Source organism: Triticum urartu, chromosome 2 (assembly GCF_003073215.2).
Source record: "Triticum urartu cultivar G1812 chromosome 2, Tu2.1, whole genome shotgun sequence".
Classification (NCBI taxonomy): Eukaryota; Viridiplantae; Streptophyta; class Magnoliopsida; order Poales; family Poaceae; genus Triticum; species Triticum urartu.
In genome coordinates, this window is record NC_053023.1 from 13189632 (window position 1) to 13212640 (window position 23009).

At 42.7% G+C, this 23009-nt stretch overlaps 2 protein-coding genes across 4 annotated transcripts; one reads left to right on the plus strand and one right to left on the minus strand.

Annotated features, from left to right (window-relative positions):
• Nucleotides 1-969: 969 nt before the first annotated feature.
• LOC125535131 (9-beta-pimara-7,15-diene synthase, chloroplastic-like) lies at nucleotides 970-5989 on the minus strand. The gene is made up of 14 exons (XM_048698181.1): nucleotides 5645-5989; nucleotides 5324-5373; nucleotides 4938-5217; nucleotides 4640-4820; nucleotides 3642-3862; nucleotides 3436-3556; nucleotides 3267-3364; nucleotides 2959-3173; nucleotides 2768-2880; nucleotides 2588-2683; nucleotides 2298-2516; nucleotides 2050-2191; nucleotides 1685-1930; nucleotides 970-1585 (listed from the first exon to the last, which is right to left on the minus strand). Exons 1-14 carry the CDS (start codon nucleotides 5841-5843, stop codon nucleotides 1190-1192), a joined length of 2577 nt encoding a protein of 858 aa, XP_048554138.1. The 5' UTR covers nucleotides 5844-5989; the 3' UTR covers nucleotides 970-1189.
• Nucleotides 5990-8405: 2416 nt separating this feature from the next.
• LOC125535132 (syn-copalyl diphosphate synthase-like) lies at nucleotides 8406-21259 on the plus strand. Of its 3 annotated transcripts, none has more exons than XM_048698183.1 (14): nucleotides 8406-8517; nucleotides 11720-11784; nucleotides 11897-12206; nucleotides 12314-12497; nucleotides 12606-12826; nucleotides 12949-13069; nucleotides 13222-13334; nucleotides 13432-13667; nucleotides 13785-13900; nucleotides 20077-20175; nucleotides 20268-20441; nucleotides 20534-20618; nucleotides 20723-20929; nucleotides 21034-21259. In XM_048698183.1, exons 1-14 carry the CDS (start codon nucleotides 8406-8408, stop codon nucleotides 21250-21252), a joined length of 2262 nt encoding a protein of 753 aa, XP_048554140.1. In that variant the 3' UTR covers nucleotides 21253-21259. The 3 variants fall into 3 exon arrangements, with proteins under 3 accessions (XP_048554140.1, XP_048554139.1, XP_048554141.1); XM_048698182.1 differs by having other exon boundaries at nucleotides 8406-8514; nucleotides 11717-11784; XM_048698184.1 differs by lacking the exons at nucleotides 8406-8517; nucleotides 11720-11784 and having other exon boundaries at nucleotides 11912-12206; nucleotides 20723-20935.
• The last annotated feature ends 1750 nt before the right edge of the window (nucleotides 21260-23009 follow it).

Below are 23009 nucleotides of genomic sequence, written 5' to 3' on the forward strand. Positions count from 1 at the left end.
CTGGCGTCGCCTGCTCGGCCCAGATCTGGGCCCTTCGGGCCCATCTGGGCCTGGGCGGGCCGGCGGCGGGGATGGTCTCCGGCGTGGCTTCTGGAAGGCGGAGGAGATGCGACGAGCGGCTGGGTGCCGGCGACGACGACGCCGGCCTGCTGCATCGCAGCCGGCGGGGCTTAACGGGCCCGCTTCGGGCCTGGCTGGGCCAGGGGTGGCCCGGCATGCCCCTCTGCCGCGTCCGGAAGGCTACCGCGACGGTGCCGGAGGCACGGGCCTCCCGCATGACGGCGGTGGAGGTGGTTCCCTCCCGCTCGACGTCGGTGTTGCTGCTCCCATCGTGGTGAGCTTCTCTCCGGTCCTCTTGGCCTCGTGGTGGTGTTCATAGTGAGGCGGCGTGGGTGGCGGCGGTACTGCGTTGGCGCATGGTGGTGGGCGACGGTTTGGCAGGTCGGTTCCGTCCGGTTGGGCGGTTGGGGTTGGAATGCGGGAGAAATCCCTGCCGGCTTCGGCCCCGACACGGTGACACCTGCGGGCGCCACCATTCCTTCCTGGAGGGTGTCGGTGGTATCCACCCCCCACCTCCCTCCGCGTGCCCGGGGAAACCTGAGGACTCGTCCGGGCAGCAGCATCGTCGGCGTCGCATCCCTTCTTGGAGGTGCTGCTTGGATCGCGGCGGATCGGAGCGTTGGTCTGTGGTGTTTTGTGTCCGGTGGGCGCCGCGGTGGCGGGTCATCCGCGCTTTGCCAAGCTGCCGTGGTTGGCATTTGTTTCTTCTTCTTTTTCTTGGTGTGTTGTGCTGCTCGCCACATCGTTATCTGTACTCGATGTTGGTTGCTTTGGAATACAAAGCGGGGGGGGGGGGGGGGGGGGGGGGGGGAACCCTTTTTCGGTATAAATAGTTGAAGACTAATAAATTTGTAGCTGTTTCACATCTTCACTGCAAGAGTAATTTTTTAGATAAAAGGCTCAAGCCCAGCTTCGATTGATTGCTACAATAAATTTGCTGGGCATACCAGCTTACAGTACAGAATAAAGTTTTTGACATCACCTCCAGCTGCCTGACCAAGAAGGTTAAGACCACATGACGGAGATCCTTGCTTGAGTTGCTGCCATTTCACTGTCAGCATGCATATCAATCAGGTACCGGTGAGCGATTCATTTGGAAGGCTCATGATTACTGCCGCTTTTACTCTCCTCACTTGGTATATTTCCTTGTCATGCATGTTTTATCAGGAAAATAGCATGAGGAATCCTTGATTATTTCTGGTTGAACATCCAAGGGAGGACTGGTAGTTTGAAGTTTGAGTGGCTCTGTGAATATTGCATTCATTGTCCAGAGCATTTCCTTGGGCGAGGTAAATCCGTCGGTGTGACGGTAGAACAAGTGAGCTGTCCTACAAAACCTCCAGAACAGCTCCTTGCATGGCCTAGGAACAACACGGTCTTCTCTAACAACCATCCTTAGCAGCTCTCTCCGGCATAAGGCTATAGACTCCTGTGTCGCCTGTTGAGCAGCTTCTATGGACATGGAACCTCCACTCTGAAGAACAAGCAGTGAGATGATGTTCGGTTTACCTTCACTTGACTCCCTCTGCAACAAGTAGATCATTTATTAGCAACTACCCAATGCCAAGATTGATCTGAGCGGCAGTGATAACTCACTGCTACAAATATTTTGTTAAAAAAATACCTCAAAGCCTTGAGTATCATTCAGAAGACGGCCACATGTGCTCATTAGTCTAAGCAACTCATTGTACTCTGGGTCTCTGATAATGTGCTCCTCGAGTTTTTGTTCCACAAAGTACAATGGTGCGAGGATAATGGGGCCCATTGCGAACGAGGCAACTGCTTCTGTCATGTATTCGTCAACTGTTGGTACATGTTGACCTTGTTGCCATTCCGCCTCGGTCTTCAAAGATCTCAAGTAATGTAGCCACTGCAAATGAGTAGGGATTTTCTTATTTATTTGTAGCTAACCACATCTGTCATGTGGTTCTTATCAATTTGGAACTCAATATAATGTATCTCGACCAGAAGATCACACACGAAACTCACTGTTTCCACCAGGTGCTTTGTAACATCACAGTTTTGTACAGCAGAAGCCATTTCTCCGATCTGCTTAACTGTAGTATAAATAGTAGAAAATACTACCTCTACTTGCTCAGAACAGAACTCAACTGTGTGATATTGATCCCACCTAAGACAACAGTTGGTAAAGCAGGGAGGATGACTCGTTAGCAAAGCATATCACACCAGCATAACTTCAGAAAGTGTAGATGAAGAATCAAGTTAAAGAGTTGTACCTCTCCACCAATTCAATGAGGTTTTCTTGCTCTTCTTTGGATGCTCCAACGTCAAAGAAGTCATCAGCAACAAGTACGAGTGCAAGAGTTTTCATTGATGCAATGCGAGCATCAGAGAGTTCATGAGCGGATATGGTTGCAGTAGCAGAGAGATAACAACTTATCAGGCTTCCCTTGCGAAGAAATTTAAGCTGGTCCAGCCTGTTTTCTTTCTCCCAACTGTCAGAAAAAAAATCATATAATCTATAGAATCATCATGAAATCATGTGAGAAAATGACAGTTAAATTACCTCTCAAGGTGGCAGAGTTCATCCTGGTATATAGATTGAGACAATCTGAAATCTTCAACGGCAAAATCTAGAAGATCTTGATTGACATGACATGGCCTGATTCACAAATAGTTGCATTTTTTTAAACTTATATCCACATGATACTTGATACAATTTTTTTTTCAGAAAAGAGAGCCTTACAGGTTTTTGGTCTTTAGCTGCTGAGAAACCCTAGAGTCAAAATGTTCAATGTTCCTCTTATGGTCTAGAGCTTCCACAGTTGCATAAAATGGAAATTTAAGAGTATATTCTACCTGAAATTACAAAAGAACAATATTAAATGTAAACAAAAATGCCAAATGAAATGGGGATTTAAATTCGTACACGCTTACCTCTCCAAGAATTGGCGTTCTTTTTATCCCACTACTGCACAACTTTTCTGTCAATAAGCGGCCTGACCAGTTACTTATGTTCTCCAGGATCAATTCATTTTCTGACAAACATAGTTTTGAAGCCTTGTATAACTCTAATAAAGATTTTGTTTGATTTAAATATCCTTCCAGTGAGTCATGGAAAGTGGAGGCTTGAGAAACATGGGACAACTCATCTGTACAAGATTAATTTTTAACTGCGGTGAGTAAAATCAAGGGCAAAAGAGAATGTTTGTTAGGAGACATGGAATTTTGATCAAAGTATCTACCTGACGAAACATCATATCCATTCATCCGTAAAAGGCGAAACGCCATTGCACATGTTTCTACATCTTGGATTATTTCCTCATCTCTCTGTAACCAGGAACTGCAAAGTGAATACAATCAAGTTTACATACTACTAGGAACAGATATCAAGTATTTATTCCCAATTATTACATGTACGCCTTGTCCAGGATACTGTTTATCTCACTGGAAAAGTGCCGAGATATTCCGATCTTTTCGAGCATATCCACCATTGAGAGCTGATAATATATATTCTGTGGGTATACTGTTGGTACTGTAAACGTATAACGACATTAGGTATATAGCAAGAATCTGCACCCTTGGAGATGCTTCAGAAAGAAAATTAGACAAACACGCACCCGTAGTACCAAATATACTGACAATGGAATTGAGGTATTGGAGAGCTTTATCATCATAGCGGTGGACTAATACAGCGGCCGTTGCAGCAGGAGAGTTGAACAACGACCCATTCTTTCTCTGGAAGTTCATAACTTCATTGCGGTCCAGCAGGCTTACCAACCCTTCTTCAGCAACAAAGGCAAGATATGCTTCTTTCCCATTAGATTCCTCACCAGCCAATCTAAATTAAAGCAAGTGTAAATATCTGTATTATGTTACTCATAGGTAATACACAAATTTTGATTGCTAATTTTATTGGTAAGCAAAAGATTCGGCGCCCAGGCCAACTAGACCCGCCCCTGAACAGTAAATTAGAAAAACAAATAGTAAACAAATTTAGAAAAATCTGAAATTTTTAGGCATCTAAGATGCTCAAGTGGGCTAGGCTTGTGCAAATTTTCATGGTCAATGACATCCCTGGAGCTTGTGGCAAATAAAAATTGAGTGTCAAAGAAACTTGAAAAACAAAAACACTATGGAGACCTGATTTTTTTTTCCAACGAGCTCACCGGATGTTATCTGGCCAGGAAAACTTGCATGCTCCTAGAGCACCGAGTATCTTGGATGCCACAAAATTTTCTGAGGGGATTTCCTCAGTCAAACTTGATCGGTCAAAACCATACTAAAGGAAAACATCTTAAAACGCTTCTCCCATTTTTTTTTTGAAAAGAAGAAGGAACACAAATAAAGCAAGGACGAATTTTCCCTTCAAAATAGTTACCAACACATAAGAAATTTTGTAAAGTTGTTCTTAAAAAATAAGTTTTCAAGGAAACAATTTCTTTTAAGCCCTGAACCGTAGAACAATTTTTCTACGTTATTTTTATAAGAACAAGTAGAAAAAAACAGGACTGCTTGCTGGTGAAGGCAAGCGGTGCTAGGTTGCCGGTGAAGGCAGAAACGTACTAGGCCGATGAGCCATGCTACACTAACATGGCAGCATTTTTTCATTACACACCTTCTCAGCTCCATCTCACAAAGGTGAAGTATCCCACTGATATCAGTTTCTCTGACTGGAAATTCCAAACCCATCCTGATAGCATGGTTAAACATACCAGGGAAAATGAGATTGAAGCCTATAGGAGAAACAATCTGCTTATCCATTACAGTGGAGATATTCCTTCCAATAAATTCTAGTCCTGCAAGTATCATTTTATACATGTTAGGATCTTTCAAGCAAGGCCAGGGGTTTCAACCTCCTTTCCGAAAAAACTAAAAAATGCATGGTAAAACAATCTGTATCTATCAATACATACCTCTACTTATGTGGTCGGAGCCAACGTTCCATTTCTTAAGTGCAATGATACAAGCCAACGTTGATAACAGAATATCCTTGTTTGCTAATAAGCCGAATTGGTTGATACCCCAAGAACCACTACAGTGTTGATTTTGCAATATCCATTCAACACACTGAGGGAAGCATGGAGCCTGCCGATCGGTGTCTGGCAATGGCACCATAGCCACCCATGCTGTGTCATATGCAGATGGCGAGAATTCAGGTTTTTCCAGATGTTTTTGTATTCTAGCCTTCCGTTCCTAGTTTACATATATCCAGCATTTGATCAGTGACGTGAATAAAATCTTGTCATGACATGGACTTTAAACATCTAGTCGAAACAAGGGTTAGGAGTGATGTTCGTACCGTGTTGCGTGTCCTTATATTTTCTCGTGCCAACATCTCCTCAACATAGGCTGTTCGGCGAAAGGAGAGCAGTATGAAACAAATCAATTAGACGGCCTAATTAACTCTAGAAGTACAAATAGATAAATTAGCAATCCCAAGCACAAGTAGTATAAGTTTTGGGCATTGGTAAACAGAGAACAATTATATGTGCATCCATGCGAATCTGCAAGGAAAGTAGCTTAAGAAAAATAGAAAAGTCCACCCTAGCAAAGCTACGGACTCTTACTCCTTCCTTACCAGACGGAGCAGAGATCAGAGAGAAGCAACAGAGCAACGTACGTGGTTCGGTGGAAGGAAGCCTGGAGGCTGAGCATGTGAAACTGCGGCGAGGAGGCTTTCTTCTTCCATGATGCAGCACGTGCAGCCCACACTTTGACACGAACTGTGGAGCAGCCCAGAGGAGGACGGCCTGTTGAGGTGCCTGCCGTCCAGATACTGGGAGGATGGAAGAGGAACGACCTTGTGTAGGATTTGCCATGGGAAATGGGGCGATCAGCTCATGGAACTGGCTAACAGTGTTGCTCAGTAAGGTGGTTTTGAGCCAACCTGCTGAAAAGACAAGTACAGATGTGTGAACATGCTGAACAGAAGTGCTGCAATTTTTATTTCACCTGACAGTGATGCTCCAGCTATTCGATCAACCACCGTGACAACTTCAGGAACATGATCACCGTTACGCATTTGCCAGCCCTATTAGGCTCGTCATTGGGGTGAAGGTGTGAACCGGTGATGGAACGATCGCTGATGTTTCGACGGCGACTTAGCTTCCCGGGAAAATGCGCCAGCGATGACGCCACCATGAGCTTTGCCTGATGCTGATGGCTTAACCTGTCTCAACGTGTGAGTTAACTGATCAAATTAGAGCAAGCCGATCTTGCTACATCAATCTCTAAGTTTTTCATCTTGATATAACTAGATTGATCAAATTTATCGTGTTGGTCACTTTAGCCAAGACATGATCCAATAAGAAAACTGTGCCATGAGCATCTTGTAGAATAGACAGCTCGTCATGTACTAAATGAGGAATGCGGCTCTACATGTAAGAACCATCCTATGAGCTAACATCTGACACTAGACCAATTCTAAATGCAACTTCTATAGAATTTATGGTAGCCAGATATTTGTGACACCTTTGGTTCTGACATTTAACACTTCATAATGAATCTTGCGAGCAACGACCTGTACGGCTGTACCTTAAAATGGCTAAGGCTGATTTCAGAGAAAATCAAAGACTCTCCCGACTATGTGGCCTCAGAAAGTAAGTCACATACATTTTTGCTACGGTAGATTATGTGGGAGTTTTCCCATGTCTTTAGAAAAATTGAAAATACATATAAATGAAGTCAAACCTGTGATAGAAAGTTGATAAAATACACAAAATAAAATTAATATATTATTCACAAAATGTGCCATCTCCAGTTAAGTTCTGTAATATTCATCCCAAATCTTCAACTTTGTACCACGCATGAGCTCTTTTTCATGTAAACTTTTTCTACACCTTGCTGTAACATTTATAATCATAAATGTGAATTAAAATCATCATTTTTTATGTAATAATATTTGAAGTATTATCTTCAGCTATTTATGGCAAATAAATGAAATGATATTTAAATATTGCCCAAAATTACTAGAAATTTGGTAAGGAGTTCTACTATTGGTATAATATCTTGATAAAAAATCTGAGAAAAATACACATAAGAGAAAGAACATATATGTTCACCAAGTGGACTATCTCCGGTAACATCATGCAAATATCCACATAACACTTTGAAGTGACGATTTTAGCTCATTTCATTTTGATTTTTTTGTGCTTTTGTACACTTTGCTTTAACATTTACAATGACAAATGTAAATTAAATTACGAAGAGAGAGAGAGAGAGAGAGAGAGAGATCTGACCGCACATGAACTGGCGTCTAATGATAGATCTACGGAGACGTTTTCTCTATAAACAATGTGCCAGATGACCGAACATTAGTTAGGTAACTGAAAAAGTCTAATACTGCTTATCATATGCAAACGCTCTCTTTTATACCCCTAAAAAAGACACATGCGACTAACCACCCACTTCAGTCGAACAACAATAGAAGTTGCTAATTAACTTGGCCGGCAGCTGAAATTAGTATACTATGTTGGGTCCTTTTTCTAGTTGGCCAGAGAGACATGCGACTAACCACCCGCTTCGATTGAGCAACAATTATAACAAGATGTTAGAACTTTTTCTTAAAGAAAGAATCAAGTTGTTATGCTTACGTTTCAATTTGTCCGGCAGTTGGAATTAATATGCTTGGGCCTCTGTCAGCCACGCATGTCCAGCTAATTAGACACGCATGCAAGTAACCACCCACCTCTATCAATTGGACAACAAACAGATACCTAGGGTTCGTTTTGTCCGGCAGGTGGAATTAATGTATGGTTTGATGTATACTTAGCGACCCATGTCATGTGTGCCAAAGAAACATGCGACTGACCACCTACTTCAATTGAACAACAAATAGAACAAGTTGCCCAACGGCGATGGCAACTCTAACACCCGTCGGACTCGCTACTGCCTACTCCTTCTACTACTTGTCAATTAACAAGGAAGATATGTAATTATCTCCCTTTTGTCGTATACTTGAACTTTGATCCTCTTTCTCCTCAGCCCTAATATGCCATAGTGGTGATGATACATTTTGTGAACAACAAAGTTTGATCCTCTTCCTTCAATTGAACAACAAACAGGATAAGTTGCCCATTATGGTGATGGCAACTCTAATACCAGTCAGACCCGCCAAGCGCAACATCCGTCGTCGGACGCGCTGCCTCTTCTAATACTTGTGAATTAACAAGGACGATCCGTAATTATCTCCCTTTTGTCGTGTGCTTGAACGTTGATGCCCTTTTCCCTCAGCCTTAATATGCCGTAGATACTGCCAAAAGAACCCGTCCCTCACCCTTCTTTCATAAAGACTTGACCATAGCAGCATGCAGCAGCTCATCACTGAGCCAAAAACCAATTGGTTAACACACACACACAGAGAGAGAGAGAGAGAGAGAGAGATGCTGACTTTCACCGCTGCAGTCCGGCATGCTCCAGTGCTCGACCAGACAACAGCCGAGCCATGGCGACGACTCTCCCTGCACTTACACTCTCAGCGTCAACAATGTGGTAATCATGATCTATCAATATCCACACCTGAATGCATGCATGGTTGTCAAAAAACCTGAGTACTCCTGAAATAACATTATTATTTCTGGCTCACGTTCTCATAAAAAAAATGTTTGAACTAGTACAGCGGCTTGCGCAAATGGGCGGGCTCCTCTGTGCTGCATATATATTTTATATAAATTATTTATTGTCATCCAGTGAGCCTGATGTCTAGGGAGACTTTCCATAATATAGAAATTAGGAAGCATATATGTGTCTTTTTTATATTTTAACATGATGTGTTTAAAACTCAAACAACAATATAATTTCTTTATTTAATTGTAAGAATGGAAACATATTGTACGTGACATATATAATTCTGAGGCCAAACATAAATTCTGTCATTAGTAAAAACAATTAGCTTATTCGCATGTGAGTAACAAAGCACATCACATTTTTTATTTCCTTTAATAAGTTTAATATCCAAATTTGTTAATGCAAAACACGTTCTGTGCCAACGAATAAGTAACTGCGAAATTTTGCTTGAACAATGATGTTTTGTTGTTTCTTTACCATGATATTGGTAATCCTAACCTTAGAATGTTTGAGGTTCAAAGTTCTAAATAGCGCGGTATCTCGGTGCTCTAGCGTTTGGAGGAGCGTCATGCTAAGCCGTTTAGCACCATTTAGCATGCTACAGCAAAATCTAGCCGCACTATAGCTCCAATTTAGTGCGCTAATGCTTCTGTCGCTATTTGTCATAGCCCCCTATTTATAACTTTGGAATTATTCACCTACAAAAAGCTACTTTGGAAGCCTCTTTCCTTCTGATTCGATGAATAAACAACGAACAACACTATAAGTATAGGCTACCATCAAACATAAATGATCATGGAGAACAAAATTTGTTGATTACTCCTGACTTGACTAAAGCTCATCAGAATCATGTTGCACATGTATGAGGTATTGTAGGTCTAATAAAGAACATGAGAACTCAAAAACTCAACAAAAGCACTTGACTAAGTATAGTATTAAAACAGGAATTGGACTGACTTGCAGTGCTAATCATTAAATTGTTGTTCTGGACCACTAAAGGATTATAGTCGTTTTTCACTAGGTTTCATGGCAAATGGCTATAGCAACACAAAATGGTTGTCGTTTTCCAATTTATAAAAACACCAATAGGATCTTCCTGATTTTTGCGAGATTTTCTACCCTATTTCCCTCTTCTCTGGTAGCACCTCGAGACTTTTAATATATAATTCTAGCTCTTTCTAATTCTTCAATTACCCCTTTCGGGAATCCAATAACGATATTCGACGATTTTGTTTGTGTTCATGTTGGAATAGGAGCTACAAAACCGTACGCTCCTCTAGGGATGGGGGTAGTCCCAGCCCAGGTTGTGTGGTTAAGGTTGATATTTTCAACAAAAAATAAGAACACTCTTTCACGAACTTCCTATTCTGGAAAGAATGGTAATGTTAGGGATTCAGTCTGCCCAGAGAACATAGTAATCACAAAATGGTATTAGTTTCACTTCACAAATAATATTAGTACATTATTAAAACCAATGTTGAGGATATCGCTTATCGTTAGCATTTCGGTTGGCCGCGATTAGAGATTAACTGGAAATCAGACGATTAATCGATATTATCGGTCGACTAATAATAGACCATTTTTGGCAAATCCCAGGTTCCCAGCACTAAAATATAATATATTGTACACAGAAACAATATTGGACATAATCCTTGCCTTGATTACTTTCCTTTGAATCCTTGTACAATGACAAACAAAATTGGACAACAACACATATTACATAAACAATGTCCGAAAAACACAAATAAACATAGTTCTTGCACACACAGTGCTAGGAATAGGGATGATTTATCGGTAGATTTCCGATAAATCACATGTCATAGTGATAAATCGGCTCAAACGATAAATGATGATGATAAGGCATAATCTTATCGGGCACCCCCCGAGTAGTGATAAATCGGATGATAAATTGCTGAATCGGAAGATTTTTTGAACAGTGATTTTAAAACAAAAGGTAATTGGCAAGTAGAAACCCGATCCATTAATCATGTTGTGGGTTCAAATTATATGGACGTGATTAAACTTAATGCAAAAGAAACACATACACCAATGGGTAATTGGCAAGTAGGGAACTCAATCCAGAGCAGCCCACATTGTTTACATGCTATGACATCATACATAGATTCTTCTATGAATCTTTTCTCCTGTCCACCTAACATTTCCATTGATGTTGATCTAGATGTTTTAGTTGGCTGGAATATTTTTCATACAGCATATAATAGTGATAATGTGCATGAGTTCAACTTTCTTCTAAGCCCTATGTATTTTCCTATTAATATAAAGTAAATTACATATGTACAGACAGAAAGGAAAAATAAATAAATAAAGCCTATCCAATGACTGTTTTGGGAAACATAATAACTAACTGATAAAAAGACGTTGTGTCAACAACATGATAGATGTGTTGCAATCCAATTCTGAAGAAGTGCAGTGTACTTGTGCTTCACTAGATGCCCCAAAAGTATTAGATTTTGCTTCAGGAGAAATTTCCAGGTGTTAACACTGGGCACTTCATTTTAAAAAGATTTTTCTGTTCCTTAGATTCTAAATATTCCAGCAGCCTAAATTGATTATGTCCGTGGAAATTCTAAAGAGGTAAAAATGATTTTATCATAGGTTGATATACCCCTCTTTTTATTCTCTACAATCTCATACCAACATGCTTGAGCAAAGATGCAGTCCCAGTACAGATGTATTGAAGTTTCCTCGAAGCTTTTAATTAGTGCTAAAAATACAATCATAATAATAGAATGTTTGCCTTTTTGGTAGTTTTTTTATGAACCCTGTCATGAAGATGTAGCCAGAAAAATATTTTTTGTTTAAGTCTGTTGGCACTGTTCTAGAGCCATTTAAACATGATATGAGTCATTTGTTGTCCTTTCATCCATCTATACATTTTGAGGAATGTCCTGCTCTAGACACAGGGAAAATCCATTAATCCATGCCCTGGGTATTGCATTTTTGGAGTATTAAATCTCTTAGTTCATTATATTGATTGAAGGTGTGAGTAGAAACTGGAATCTAAAAGTTATCTGCCAGGTTCTCATAAATGAGTTCAAAATGTTAACAGGGTATAAATTTCATATGACTTACATGTTCTTTTCCACTTCTCATGCCTGGCATTTAGTACTCATGCTAAGTAGCAAATCCCCATCATATCTGGAGGCAGAATTGCGTGAATGGAGAAGACACAAGGTGAGCATATATGCATATGAATTAACTCATATTGAGCAGAACAATAACTATTGCACATGAGCTGGCAAACATACATATTAAACCCTGACAAAAAATCAAAATCTTCCTAAAGGATGAACCGAGCGAGATGGAACAGATGATCGATGCCATTAGAACCACACTAGGGTCATTGGGTGATGATGAGACGTCAATAAATGTTTCAGCCTATGATACGGCGTTGGTTGCTCTTGTCAAGAACCTTGACGGAGGCGATCGACCGCAATTCCCCTCGTGCATCGACTGGATTGTTCAAAATCAACTACCAGATGGTTCGTGGGGTGATCCCGCTTTCTTTATGGTCCAAGATCGGATGATCAGCACCCTCGCATGTGTGGTGGCTGTGAAGTCTTGGAACATTGACAATGACAACTTGTGCGACAGAGGTAAATTGATTGATTGCTTCATTCTTTATTTTATTCAACGATATACCTTTTTTTACTTCCAAGGAAGGATCATGTATCTAATGTAGAGTGGACCTTTTCTGGTGTAGGTGTGTTATTTATCAAAGAAAATATGAGCAGGTTGCTAGAAGAGGAACAAGACTGGATGCCATGCGGCTTCGAGATTAACTTCCCAACACTCCTAGAGAAGGCAAAGGACCTGGACTTGGACATCCCTTACAATCACCCTGTTTTGAAAGAGATATATGCCAAGAGGAATCTGAAGCTCTCTAAGTATGTATACCTAGCTGCATGCATGTGATAAATCTGGATTTGTACATTGAACTCAATAGTCTATGTATAATTAGTTAAGCAATAATTAATCCGGCTCTCAAATTGTAGGATACCTCTGGATGTGCTACACGCCGTACCAACGACCCTACTTTTCAGCGTGGAGGGAATGGTAGACTTACCATTGGACTGGGAAAAGCTACTCAGGTTGCGCTGTCCAGACGGCTCCTTCCATTCCTCGCCTGCTGCCACAGCTGCTGCCCTTAGTTACACCGGGGACAAGGAATGCCTAGCGTTTCTAGATAGGCTTGTCAAAAAGTTCAAGGGCGGAGGTAAAATCGCTACCACTTATAGTTCTTGTACAACCAACATGAATGCACTCTTAGGTAGGACAGCCCCTTGTATGTTCGTCAATACAAACATCGCCATTCACGTAAATTACTTGTTTTCTCAGTGCCATGTAGCCACTCTATGGATACTTTTGAGCAGTTATGGGTGGTCGACCGGCTCATGCGTCTTGGGATATCAAGGCACTTCACAAGTGAAATTCAGCGGTGCTTAGAGTTTATTTACAGGTAACATAAACTACTTTAATTTAATTGGAAATACAATATGCCCTAAAAGTCTAAATGTTAATTATATATTTTTAAATGGAGTAGTACCAGAGTAGTGTTTTTTCTTTAAGACTAGTAGACCAGATTCAGAGGAATGTATACACTTTGAACAGGCGCTGGACTCAGAAGGGACTGGCTCATAACGCGTACTGCCCAGTCGTTGATATTGATGACACGTCCATGGGTTTCCGTCTCCTCCGTCAGCATGGCTACGACGTTACTCCATGTAACTAATAAGTAGTAGCGCTTTGGCATGCATGGCTACTATATATGCTATGCTGGATCGAGTTTGATAGACTAACGCGCATCGATCTACAATGCAGCCGTGTTTAAGCACTTTGAGACCAAGGATGGCAACTTCTTCTGTTTCCCCATGGAGACCAACCACGCATCTGTCACCCCGATGTACAACACTTACCGTGCTTCGCAGTTCATGTTCCCCGGTGACGACGATGTCCTAGCACGGGCCGGGCGCTATTGCCGTGCATTCCTCCAAGAGAGACAAGCCTCCAACAAACTGCACGACAAGTGGATCATTACCAAGGACCTGCCGGGCGAGGTAGTATGTTCCAACAAATTCCAGTTAATTATATATATAAGTATGCGTCAGTCGGGATACTATTCTAATGTCCTTAGTTCACAACAGAGTAATGAGCCATTCCTCCTGTAAAATCAGGTCGAGTACACACTGAACTTCCCCTGGAAAGCAAGTTTGCCACGAATTGAAACAAGGATGTATCTGGATCAGTACGGAGGCAACACAGATGTCTGGATTGCTAAGGTCCTCTACAGGTAAAAATAATTAATAATGAAACTTTTATCACCACCATACTCTGCATCATAAGACAAACCTTATTACATTGTTTATTACAAAGAGATCGGACTTTGATCTGGCCAAAAGAAGGAATGATAGAAACATATGGACCAACTAAGATTAACATGCTGAACAAGACCACTCTAAACACTCAACGGCCTATCACTTGCACGCCATCCAAACCAGGATATAAACTCCGTGGTAGTAGCTTCTTTACGCTAACCTCAATCGGGTCACTGTGATGCATGTTATGTAATGATGTGCATAACCGCAGCCAATTGGTACACGATAGTAGCATCTCCATAACCTCAGTCAAAAACGACATCATTTTTACATAGTCAGATAGACAAAAACAGTGTTGTTGTCCCGACCAAAATAAAAATACCTTAGAGATTTAACACCCCCCCCCCCCCCCCCCCACCGTCCCGCCTCTCACACACACACCCACACATGATCCAAAAATATGTGAAATACTACATGGACCCGTTCATGTATGTCTACTAGGCAATTTTGCTGAGGTGGCATAGAGCTAAATGATAAAAGAAAGGGTCGAGTATCATATCATAATAAATGATGTGCTACTATTTATATGCATGACAATAAATGAGGTCGTCAAAATACTAACATATGATACTATGCACCACGGAGATAGTATCATATACTAGTAACATATGCATGATAATAATGTATCATCACTACAAGCAGCTTAAGGGTCTGTTCTGAAACTGCCCAGCTTCCCCAAAACTTTCTAGATTCAGCTTCTTGTACCGCTTCTCACTTCAGTTGGCGATTTGGAAAGCGTTCGTATTGAATTCATGCTCCAGCCAACTCATCCAAAAGTCCGAACTGATGAAGGGAGGTGGGCAATATATTTCAACAGTTCGGAACGCAACTTCGGCTTCTGTCGTTAGGCACAACGCTGCCAGCCCATTTGGCAGGATTAGGCACGGGGCTGCGGCCTAGTTGGGGCCCAAAGCAAATGGGCAACATGAGAGAGAGAGAGGGTGAGAGAGAGAGAGAGTTTGGGAAAGAAAATCAAACCGGTACGTGAAACTCACTTGGCGGTGGCAATCCATCGTAATTAGCCTCAACTCCAACTTCTTGGTTTCTACGGATCTGGAAAAGGGCAGCTTCCTCAACTCCTTCCTTTTTGCACTAAAACGGGTCACCAGCTTCTTGATTCCAGCTTCCTGGAGTTAGAGCGTTCGGCTCAGCTTCATGCGTGGAGTTAACGAAGCTGAGAGCTGGAGCGTTGCCGAACAGGCCCTAAGAGAGCTATGTTCGATCTACCCATTTTATCGGATTCTAATTGATCCGTCATGCACCACACTAAAAGATACAAATCAAACAAAAGTAGCCTTCAAATTTATAAGGCCCTTGCAAAGGTGGGAGTATTAGTTTGGCTTTCATAATCCTAAGTATTTTGCTCCAAATGCTAAAAGAGAGACTCCCAAACTACATCCAAGGTTTTTTTTTCATATTTATCATTATATTATTCAATAGTGTCAGACGAAACAAATACATGGATCTAACGCAAAGCCACCTTCCTGGCAACCTCTATGGCTACATCTAAAACTTGATGATGTGCCTTGACATCACACCAACACATACCATCTAATTTGGTGGCCTTGCAAAACCGCCCACAGTGAGCCGAGAGCACCAACCGGTTTAGCAAACCCTAAGAGCGCAGCGCACCTGCACGTTCTAGAATTTGCCTCCGCCATCTTCCGCGGATCAACGCATTGACCTTGACAGGCTCAACTAACGTCGACGTCACAACGACGCCAAACATTGCCCCGCCCTCCAGACCCCTTTAGCCAGCACTTGCTTCAAGAACGATGCCCCCATGAGGGTGAGCGGCTCCAGACACCTCCATTGCTCGATTCGGAAGACCGAGATCAAGGGTTTCCCCCGAAGCAGACGCACCTTCCATCCGAGTCCACGTGGTGGTCTAACACTACCACGCCTCCAAGCTCCCAGCGTCCGAAGCTCCAAAACAGTGTGACTAAGGAGATAAACAACGCCACAGGCCACCATTGTCTGGTCTGGCAAACCAAACTTGAGGCTTCCCTCAGAGCTCCATAGGACCACCACCTTCACAATGCCCTCAAAAGAAGTTAGTGGCGCCTGCAGACGTCGCTGCAGCATCCGCAACGGCAGATCCGTCCCGCCAACCAGGGCATAGGCACACGTCAGAGAAGCCCACCAACGCAGGAGGAAGGACCGCATCGGGCTAGATAAATCCAGGCACATAACCCAGGTTTGTCCAACCCATAGTTTTAAATAGCCGGCTATAGCCACGCTATAGCTCCGCTATATCTGTTTGAGCATGTTGCCGCTAAATGATTTCTTGTACAATTTGCCGCTATAGCCTCGCTATAGCCCGCTATAACCCAGTTATAGCTGTTTTTAAGGGTCGCCGCTATATGTCATAGCCCGCTATTTAAAACATTGGTCCAACCCGACCCAACCCAAGGTGTCGTCGCTAGCTGGAAGAAGATTCGGGGGTGCCTGCCATGGATCCACTGCCACCACCCACGGCCCGTCAATGCCGACACACGTCGCCCACTACCCTTGCCATGAGAGGCCGCCGTCCACCGGATCTGGCCGGAGCCATCCCGCCGTCCCAGAGCCGTGCCCGCGAGAACCACCCACCACTACGCCTGTTGACACACTATTGCGATGCATGCAAGCCAATGCACATAAGGGAGACGAGGGGAGGGTTGGCGGCGTTGATTTAGAATTCTTCCTCGTGGGCGCGCAGGGGCGACGTGGGTGAGACGTCCGCTTGCGCATGGCCTAGCAATATTTTATGGCATCCTCGCTTAGTAGCTTATACATCCACTTACTCGAAGGCATTCTTATGGAAGTTATTTAACCGACAGGGCTGGTCAAACACTCTAGAATTCGCTTCATATTGATGGCTTTAGCCAAGTCATGCTGCATCGAAAATAATTGTCTCATGAACATGCATCTTGTGGACTAGACAGCTCGTCATATACTAATTGAGGAATGAGGATTCACCGGGCTTTTTTTAACACACTATAGACGTAGACGCTCATATATAGTATAGACGCAGACGTTCATATATACGCGCGTACACTCATCCCATATAAATACACGCACGCACATCCTATCTCTATGAGCGCCAGGGCCGGGCCGGTAAAATTTGAGGCCCTGTGCTAAACTTTAAAAAGGGGCCTTCCAATCCAAAATAATAATAGAATTATAATAATCTGTAGGCAAAAAGGAAAGATTGAGTTAAATCCTACATTTTTTGTTGTTTCTATGCTTTTGGAAATCAGAAATATTTTCTAGACTGATTTATATCTTGAAATACTAAATGACGTCTAGACCAGTTGATGCATATACAAAAGATAAAAAGAACAAAAATTAAAAGTACCAACAGCTAGACATACCAACAAGCAATTTGCAGCTCAGAGGAATAAACCAGTGCAAGGTACGGAGTCAGAGCGACTGTAGAGAAATGACACTGTACGCATGCTGCATACACGATTGCTAACCTGCCCGGTCCATGGAGAAGGGGCCCTAGCGGCGGGGTCGTTGGAGCTAGGGCAGAGGTGGAACCAGGATTTCCGAAAGCCTAGGGCTAAAACTAAGTTGCTATAAATAACGTCAAATACCACACATACAAATTCAATGCTATAAGCATGAAACATGTATTCTAATGCTATAAGAGCAAATTTGATAAAACATATAAACGATTTACAAGGATGCATCATTGCAAATGTAGGTACCAAATTAATGAAGACGTAAAGTAGTAAATATAAAACTGAGTATTTGGAATCAAGACACTTACTAAGTCAAATTCTTAATACAAAATTTTGCCAAATAAGAATATAATATACCATTATCACGAAGGCATGACGTAGACACGTAGTAGCCCCTTGCATTTCCTCATTTTGTGATAGCATAGTATAATCTTTATATCGTCAATGCTTAGATGTAGACTGGTTGGACGTTGCTTGAGAAAAGATGTAATTGCTCAAGTCCACTTGATCTTTGGTTTATAATCCCCGTTGATAATATAATTGAGTGGCGTTACACAGTTTGACATTATTAAATAATTGATTTATACTGATACATAAAAAATAAGGAAGAAAATTAGATCACACGCGACAGAAATTACCTGTCCAGCCGGTTTGGTAGTGTAAGGCTGGGAATAGAGCAGTAGATGGCAAAGCAGATCTGAACTGGGACAAAAATTAGACGACGCAGCCATGAGCGAGGGCTTGGCGCAGATTCTGTCCGTAGGAGACGAGGGCAAGCGGCGCAGCCATGAGCGAAGGCTTTTTTTCGATTGGGTGAGATTTTTGCCGATCAGCCGAGCTGACCGAATCGCTCAGCGATTCATTTGCTTTTACCGATTGGTTTTCAGTCTTAGGTGCAGCCGTGCAGGTGGAGAGCTTTTTCTTTTGAGAAACAGTTGAAGAGCTTAGACTAGCCACAATGGGTAGTAACATAGAGTAGTAACATTGCCCATGTTACTACTGTATGTTACTACTTCTATAGTAGGGAGTAACATATGTGTTATAACATGCAACACTTCATTTATTAGGTTATAGACTCATCTTGCGTTGATGTGTCTGATGTTACTCATACCTAGTAGTAACTAGCTATGTTACCACATGCATCTCTTTCTTCATTTATTGCTTGCCACATTATCTATTTTATCTAGATATGTATGATGTTACTACCTATGTTACTCCCACTGTGGGTAGTCTTAGTAGGCTGAGAAACATAGAGATCTATGGGCTGAAGCCTGCGGATGGGTATACATGCCTGGGGCTGGGCCTTTAAAAGGTTAAAATTCTGAACAAAATTTAATAAGGCTATAGGTACTAGTTGGGCCACGCCTGGGGCTATAGCCCCAGTTCCCAATTTCGCCCGTGAGCTATGGGCGGCATTGCGGCACCATGGTTCGGCAACAGGGAGTAATCTTCACAGCGGGGAGTAGTCTTCTGGCGAGCAGAGGGCGGAGGACGACATGGCATTGCCGGAGCTCCATCTCAACGACGGTGGGCTGCGTGGCGGCCCTCAATCCGGTGGGAAGAGAGAAAGAGGGAACCAGGATCGAGTCAGGAGAAGCATCTGAGTGGATCGATCGGACGGACCAGGTATGGAGAGATCATCCGTCGGCCTGCTCTCCGCTGGATAAATGGGCCTATTTTCTGGATGACCTAAGGAAAAGTAGTGGCTGCACCCACCTTCGGTGCACCCACATAAGAAAACATATCAAAATATTTAAAAAAATTCAAAACTTTGGGGAAATGGTTATCAACAAATATTATGGGAGCTTGCAAAATTTGGTGGTCAAATAACATTCGAGGAGCTCTGTACAAAAAAGACAAAATTACAAAGTCTGCTCAAACAGTGCACTTACATTTTGACTAATTTTTAGTGATTTTGTCTTTTTTGTACAGAGCTCCTTGAATGTTATTTTACTCCCAAACTTTGCAAGCACCCATAACATTTGTTGATGATCATTCTCACAAAGTTTTAGAATTTTTTTGAAATGTTTTGCTATGTTTTCTTGCGTGGGTGCACCGAAGGTGGGTGCAGAAAAACCACTCTCATGACCTAAACTAAGCGGTAAAAATTAGGGGCCTGTGGAAACTGGGGCTCTGTGCCGATTGCCCAGGTTGCATACCATGGGCCCGGTCGTGATGAGCACCTCCGAGAGACTGAGTCGGTATACCATTTTGAGATTGATGAAGTCGTCATAGTCGACAGGAACATCTCCTTCACTGGACGCACATCATTGAAAGGCCTGAAATAAATCTAGAAATATGTTGCCAGCAATGCCAAGTTTAGAATTTGAGCCCTGGTAGGTTGGTTCCACCAAAAGGAACCTAACCGTATGAGTTACTCTCGGTTCGCTAATGAGGATCCACAGTTAGTAACCATCCTAGGTAGTATTCATCTTACACGTGACACTAGACCTATTCTTCCTTGCTACTTCTAGAAAAAATTACTGTTCCTAGTGATGCAGATGACGGATGTGTGTCCGTTCATTGGTTTTGTATCGCTTGATGCATCAATTTAAGTCAATAAAGCACCCTTAATTAAAAAATAGAGATTTCTGGTAGCCAAATAGTTATCACACCCTTAGTTCTGACCTATACCATTTCAGAATGAATCTTGTGAGCAACGACATGTACCTTAAAATGGCAAAAGCTGATTTCAGAGAATATCAAAGACTCTCCCGACTTGAGTGGAATGGCCTCAGAAAGTACGTCACATAAATTTTTGCTACCTCTCTATTCCAAGTGCAATCAATAAGCTAGTAAAGATTGCTATATTCTTACTTGAGAGGATGCACAGGTGGTATTTCAGGAACCATCTGCAGAGGTATGGTGGGACTCGTAAGAGCGCGCTCATGGCTTACTTCTTAGCTTCAGCAAATATCTTTGAACCTAGCCGAGCAGCAGAGCGTCTAGTATGGGCTCGCGTGGCCGTGCTTGCTGAGGCGGTTACAACTCACTTCCGACACATTGGGTGTGTATGCAGCTTGCAGCATAAAAGTTTTCCCTCTTCGGAATCTTCTTTTAGTGATGATCGATGCAAAATATGTGTGCAATTCATTGCAGGGGTCCATGCTATTCAACAGAGAATCTTGAAGAGCTAATCAACCTTGTTTCATTTGACGATGTTTCTGGCGGTCTTCGTGAAGCTGTAAAATTGAACAAACCATTCCACTTAGATATAGTTGTTGATATGATATTGAACTTTTACCAGATATGAACCGGCCAAACCTCTATTTTCTTTGGTAACTACAGTGGAAACAGTGGCTCATGGCATGGACTGCAAAGGATAGCCATGGATCCATTGATGGAGATACAGCTATATTGTTCGTTCGCACCATCGAGATCGTCTCAGGAAGGGTTGTTTCAGCCGAGCAAACACTGAACCGTTGGGATTATTCCCAGCTGGAGCAGCTCACCTCTTCCATCTGCCACAAGCTTGCCACAATAGGTCTTGCTCAGGTGCGTGTGTACATGCATTGCATTCATATATCCATGTACCTCCGTTTGAGTTGTATGTGATCTGTCAAACTATAACCAAAAAATGTTCAATGGGGGGAAAACAGAATGGGGCAAGTATGGAGAACACAGAGGGCTTACACCGGCAAGTGGATTTGGAGATGCAAGAACTATCTTGGCTTGTTCATCAGGGTTGCCATGGCATCAACAGAGAGACCAGACAGACATTTCTCAACGTGGTGAAAAGCTTCTATTACTCGGCTCATTGCTCACCTGAAACAGTTGATAGCCACATCGCAAAGGTCATATTTCAGGATGTGATTTAGGAAGAACCCTCTTCAGTCCTTGTTGCAATTATTAAGCACGTTTTGTGCTGGGTTCCGTCATGTTACATGTCTAAGAACCTGCAAGGACTGCACGTGAATACTTAGATAGAATGGAAACAAGGTTCCGAACGACATGATACATGCCTAAGTGGCTAAGTTGTATAGGAGTTGGCTGCTATAAATATATACATGTACATGCCCCGGTAACCTAACGCGGGAAAATGCAAAGAACATAACTGGCACTAGCTAGTGCACAAATGTTTACACACATCTTAATTGATGGTGCGACACTTTCAATTCACGTCATCATTATCTTTTCGAAATACTAATGGTGTGGGAAAGAAAACGTACGTCGCCACTATGGCATTACCACTACTGGAAAAATCATCATTACCGAATTCTTTGTTGTTTGCCGAGTACCGGAACACGGGATGACGGTAAAAGACAATGTAAGCCGAGTGTGGCTCTCGGCTGACAGTAGGACACAACACACGCCGGCAGTAGCCAAGTTCCTGGTAAAGTGTGCTCGGCAAAAAAAAAACGCTCGGTTTATGTGATATATGCCGAGATCGTCTGGTATGGCACCCGGCAAACAAGTGCCAGGTCCGTTTGCGCTTGATGGCTCCATCACGTCTAGTCGCGTGGGCCCAACAGCCTACCCAGTCGCAAACATTATTAGTGGTGTACCAAAAACTCCACACGCCACTGGTCACGTATCTAGTTGTGGCGTGGGCTAAATGGACACGCTATTGGTCTATTTTTGATACTTGTTTCTCGTTTTTGGTTACCAATATTTGTTTCTCGTTTTCAGGCCTGAATATTTGTGGTGTGGGCTGAGTCAGACGCCACTACTTGGGCCTTTTTTTTTACTTTGGTAGAAACATAGCACATACTTTTTCAATCTCCACTCAACCCATCTCCCTCCCAAGACTAGCCGCTGCTGCTGGACCCTACCGAATAAGGCCGCCCCCTTGTCGCCACCATCGGAGCTCACCGCTCATTGCCACGAAAGGTTCGATCCCTGCCTCTCCTTCTTCTCGCGCTTTGCTCCATTGCATCCAGCCGGCCTCTCTTGTCGCTGGCTGCACCAAATTTGTTGTGTTGTTATAATGGATGGATTGATTGATATATAGTCTAGAAAATGATATGCTTAGGGTGAAATCCATGGATTTACACTGGTAGAAAATGGGCCTATTGTCCCAGTTCGTAAGGGCCTTTTGTCCCGGTTCTTGAACCGGGACTAAAGGGTCGTTACTAATACCCTGACCCTTTAGTCCCGGTTCTAACCAGAACCGGGACAGATGGGCCTTCACGTGGCCTGTGCACTGAGCCCAGGCAGGAGGGCCTTTGGTCCCGGTTGGTGGAACCAACCAGGACTAATAGGCATCCACGCGTCAGCATTTCTGTGGCTGGGGTTTTTTTTTGAAAGGGGGGTGAGGGTTTTTGGGGGTTAATTTAGGTATTTCATATATTGTGTTAGCTAGCTAATTAATAGAGAGAAGTGTCCTCTATTATGTCCGTGCTTGGTCGACGCTATGTACTATACATACGTATAGAGAGGACTAGACACGCTAGCTAGCTAGTAAGCAAACGAAGGAAACAGAAGATCGTCATGAACATATATGCATACAGAGAGAAGTGATATCGACCACCTCTCCTTCTCCGAGAGATTGGTCGAACAACAAGTTCTCGTATATCTATCCGACACTACCGGCTACATATATACAATAATTATCTCTTACAAATATAATCTCCTA

Excerpts from the sequence above, each read along its gene's own strand:
- LOC125535132 (XM_048698183.1), top strand. The coding sequence starts at position 8,406 with ATGCTGACTTTCACCGCTGCAGTCCGGCATGCTCCAGTGCTCGACCAG. Across the intron at positions 13,668-13,784 it reads CCAAGGACCTGCCGGGCGAG|GTCGAGTACACACTGAACTT; the intron begins GTAGTATGTTCC and ends CTGTAAAATCAG. Across the intron at positions 20,176-20,267 it reads GAGTGGAATGGCCTCAGAAA|GTGGTATTTCAGGAACCATC; the intron begins GTACGTCACATA and ends GAGGATGCACAG.
- LOC125535131 (XM_048698181.1), bottom strand. The coding sequence starts at position 5,843 with ATGGCAAATCCTACACAAGGTCGTTCCTCTTCCATCCTCCCAGTATCT. Across the intron at positions 2,684-2,767 it reads CAGCTAAAGACCAAAAACCT|GCCATGTCATGTCAATCAAG; the intron begins GTAAGGCTCTCT and ends TTTGTGAATCAG. Across the intron at positions 1,586-1,684 it reads ATGATACTCAAGGCTTTGAG|AGGGAGTCAAGTGAAGGTAA; the intron begins GTATTTTTTTAA and ends TACTTGTTGCAG.